Raw genomic sequence first — 4,202 nt, forward strand, 5'->3', positions numbered from 1 at the left:
ACTACTAGAAAAATGTTAATAGACAACGCGAAAAACGCGTTGTCTTTGTGGGTTAAAAAGCGTTGTAAGAGGCCCTGTTGTAAAAGGGGTCCCTCAACGACAACGCTTTTTAAGCGTTGTCTTTGTTAACATCGACAACACCTTCGCAACGCAGAAAAAGCGTTGTAAATATTACAACGTTTTTTGCGACGCTTTAAAAACGTTGTTTTTAATAGGTATGACAACACATTTTGCAACGGTTAAAAAGCGTTGTAATTTTGTTACAAATTGCTTGGGTTTTGCAACGTTTTTAAAAGCGTTGTCTTTTGATTTTTTTTAGCAGTAAATAAGAAATAATATATTTTGTAAATACAAAACCATTAGCTACAAAATTTACTAAATCACATACAAAACATGCAACTTATATTTACACAAAAATCATTCTTACAGCAGGTTCATAACACAAATTCATAACATACAGCAGGTCGATAACATACAACTTATACAAGTTCATAACACAAATTCAAGTTACAACTTCCAACATAGAAGCTCCATAATTAACAGCAGCAGGTCCATAACAAAGGTTTCAACGCAACAGAATATCCTCCAACAGCAGCAGAAATAGAACAGGTGCATCACAACATTAGCAGCACCAAGTAACAGCAAGTGCATCACCAAGTATGGGCACAACATTAGCATCACCAAGTAACAGCAGCAGAAATAGAACAGGTCCATCTGCCAAATACCAGCCTGCCAAAAGATAATACTAATTTATCCAAAATATGGGCACAACAGCAGCAGATTTATACACAATGAACTATGGAGATCAGCATTCAAATATGGCCTATAAGATCACACATACCTCATCTTTCATCACTATCAAGTCTTGTGGCCAAGCCACATGTGTTCCTATAGCATCACCAATTACTTCACATTCACCTGGAATTTTAAATGGCAATGGTGCTGATTTGTCCACTGCTTCATCAATTGTCCACTGATTTGATCTGCTTAACAAGGTAACATTATTGAAATCTGCTTAACAAGGTAATTTTATTGAACAACCACTAAATCCAAAAACAACTAACAAAAAACTAGTATAGAAGAAAAGGAAATTAAGTGAGAATGTTAATAATATGATGTCTAAAAGAAGAAAGGATGATGAGATCAACCAACCACCTGCATCACAATTGAGACCTCTAATACTTGGACTCTTTGTTTATTGTCTTAATATCCACATCAGCTACCAACATTCAGAAAGTGGCATTCCAAGTGGATGCTTGATGTTTCTATTGATCATGTGGCAAAAACATTTAGAAATAGTCATGTTGGACAGTTGGATCCATACCATACTCGTACTTGAGCCCAAGTAACATAGAGTCAGACCAAGATAGCATGAAAAATTTTTAGATATGGAACCCTTAAATCTGTTGGAAGACAGTGAACTGCATGATAAGTGAAGTAGCTAATGGGTCTCTAAACTTTGGAAAGAACTCCATCTTAACCTCCACAAAAAAGGTATCATTACAGGAGGGAGGGAGGGAAAGGATTGTTTGCCGGAAGTACAAGTGTGCCAAAAAAGGTTTCATATTATAGTGAAGCATAATGACCCGGACTACTGGAATAATTCAGGGACAAAAAGAAGGGAACTAACCATTTATATCAATTTCTCCCCAATTATGACCGTTGGTGGAGAGTTGCTTCTCCTCTGCTGCTACACCAATGTTCTTCTGTATATAGTTTGTCAAGTTGCTGACATCCTGAAGGGAATGATAAGACAGAAATTAATTATCAGGAGGACATTTAATTTATTAGAACTTCTTAATAAAGGGTTCAAAAATGGTTCACTGCAAAAGCAAGAAATAATTAAATAATTTACAATTAATTCCATTTTTCAACATTCTTCTCACCTACAAGATTGTTTTCAGAAAAATAAAATAAATGACAAAATACCGGTGCACATGTTCCTTACAACTCCTCATATAGTTATATATATATATATAGGCTCTAAGCTGTAATCTAAATTTCCATTCTCACTTAAGCAATGTAGTGATGCATCCATATTGAAAGCCCTTTGACCACTAACACACAAAAGTTAAAAGAGTATTGCTTCCACAACTCATGAAGTAGGGACTTGAACCTCTAAACACCAAGGCTTGGCTCAATATTTGGTGCACTTAACTGATGTAACCATTGCTCATTCATTTGAATACCAGGAAACTTGCATTAACTCATTGTCATCTCATCAATGCTTTGGAAAAGGATTAGGCTTTATGACCAGCTTAGTTTTGATTGCATTCTTATGCCTTCAAGAGCAGAAATTGACTACTAATTTTGAGTGTGAAAACCAAAAGCAGATGATCAAGTTCACTGAAGCACAAAAAAGAAAAGAAAAAAATTGACTCATTTGAAGAAACAGACAAGTAAAAAATAAGTTGGCTTAAAAACGAATAAGTCTGCCATATGTTCATGGATGACAAACTTCTCATCTAAGGAGACAACTAAACCTGTTCCCGAAATCCAATGAACTTGTAAAACAATCCATCTTTAAGTCTAACACCAAGTTGGAACGCCCTAGGAACTTTCATCCAAGTGACACGAGAAATATCTGCTTTCTCAATCTCTATGATCTTTCCGCCACCTTGCTTTCTCCAAGCAATACCACCTGGATGCACTTTCAATTGCCCTGGATTCTGCAGTCAAAACATGCCAATGTGAAATGCATCAGAATAGCTGCTCAAAAATACGCCCAGCACCAAACTAAAACTTCATAGAAACCAAAATTACAGCGAAATTGAAAGAAAAAACGCGTGATTAGGTTTCACAGCAACAAAATAATATATCCTAGGAATCCTATTGGTCTTTGAGAACTTAATCTAACCTAGATATACAATCCTAGCGAATATTAGCCTTTGCGAAAATCAATAAAGGGAGGTCCTAAGCCAAGGCTTTGCTAGTACCTGAGAAAAATCCACCCAGACCCAAGCAAATTATCAAGATAAGAGCAAGAATTAGAGAAGGAACAATAACTCATAAACTAACATACCAAATTTTTGCTAGATGTAAAAAAGTGTCAAAAGACAATCTGACCAAACAAATAACGCAAGTAACAAATCTCTCGCTGTCAAACTCTCTTAGATCATATTCGCGCGCACACAAAAAAAAAAACTAGATTCAAACAACACAACATGAACGTATTTCACATAAATGTCGACCAAATTTCTTTACTCGTTTAGCAAATGAAACTCAGCTAGATAAACACTCGAAAGTCAGACAAGAACCACGCCAAAAATCCATAGCAAAAAAAGACTAAATTGAATATACATATACATATATCGGGAAGTAGGGAAATTTGTTTCTTACAGTTCCACCACGGCCTCCGAGGAGGATGTTCGAATATAGTTGTCCATCAGTCATTGTTCACGCTTTAGGAAAGAGTCGCCAACGCGTGCTCGTTCTCCGAGTGAACGAACGAGAAGGAGAGGGCGGCAAAACGGTAGATCGACGTCGCAAGCGCCTGTGCAATATAGCGACACGAACAATATGATAATCGAAGGGGGTCGACAAACAGGATCGAAGGAACGGAGGAAGCGGCGGCAACACAGGATGGAAGAAGAGAGCGGAGGCAGCGGGGCGGCGATACAAACGATCGGACTGAAGCTGGAAAGGCGGTAGAGTGGCCAACCGGTGGAGCTGCGACTAGGGTTTGCGGAACGCCTCGTTTGTTTTGCCTCGGACAAATTTTATCCGTAGGATCACAATTCTACGACGCGTGATCCTGCTAGAGGTGCCAAAGGGGCGGGAGAGGCACGAAAATGGGGCGCGCGGGAGAAGACGAGCTAGAGGTGCGAGAGCGGGAGAGGGACGAAAATGGTGCGGGAGAGAAGAGGGAGGCGTACAAAGGAAATCGCGGACTCGCCCGATAAAAAACCCTGGATATAAACCATCAACGACAACACTAAACGACAATACTTTTTAAAGCGTTGTCTTTGGCAAAAAACCCGCTAAAAGACAACGTTTTCGACAACGCTTTTGTAAAGTGTTGTGGTTGACCCAAAATAAACGCTAATAGACAACGCTTTCTGTACAAACGTTGTCTTTTGATTTCAAAAGACAACGCTTTTGACTAAAAACGTTGTAAATTGAAATACCACAACGCTTTTGCTAAAAACCGTTGTCTTTGGGGCGTTGTCTATTAACATTTTTCTAGTAGTGATAGCTTTCCC

At 38.4% G+C, this 4,202-nt stretch overlaps 1 protein-coding gene across 1 annotated transcript; it reads right to left on the minus strand.

The window, feature by feature from the left end:
* Positions 1-841: 841 nt before the first annotated feature.
* On the minus strand, positions 842-3,651 carry LOC141818905 (FACT complex subunit SSRP1-like; the record flags this gene model as incomplete). Its single annotated transcript, XM_074706306.1, has 4 exons — positions 3,340-3,651; positions 2,484-2,669; positions 1,631-1,736; positions 842-1,011 (listed from the first exon to the last, which is right to left on the minus strand). Coding segments are annotated over exons 1-4 (516 nt in total), but the record flags the coding sequence as incomplete, so codon positions are not given.
* Between the last annotated feature and the right edge of the window lie 551 nt (positions 3,652-4,202).

Source organism: Curcuma longa, unplaced genomic scaffold (assembly GCF_044706935.1).
Source record: "Curcuma longa cultivar G26 ecotype Majalengka, Jawa Barat unplaced genomic scaffold, ITB_CL_G26_1.1 contig_26577, whole genome shotgun sequence".
Lineage (NCBI taxonomy): Eukaryota > Viridiplantae > Streptophyta > Magnoliopsida > Zingiberales > Zingiberaceae > Curcuma > Curcuma longa.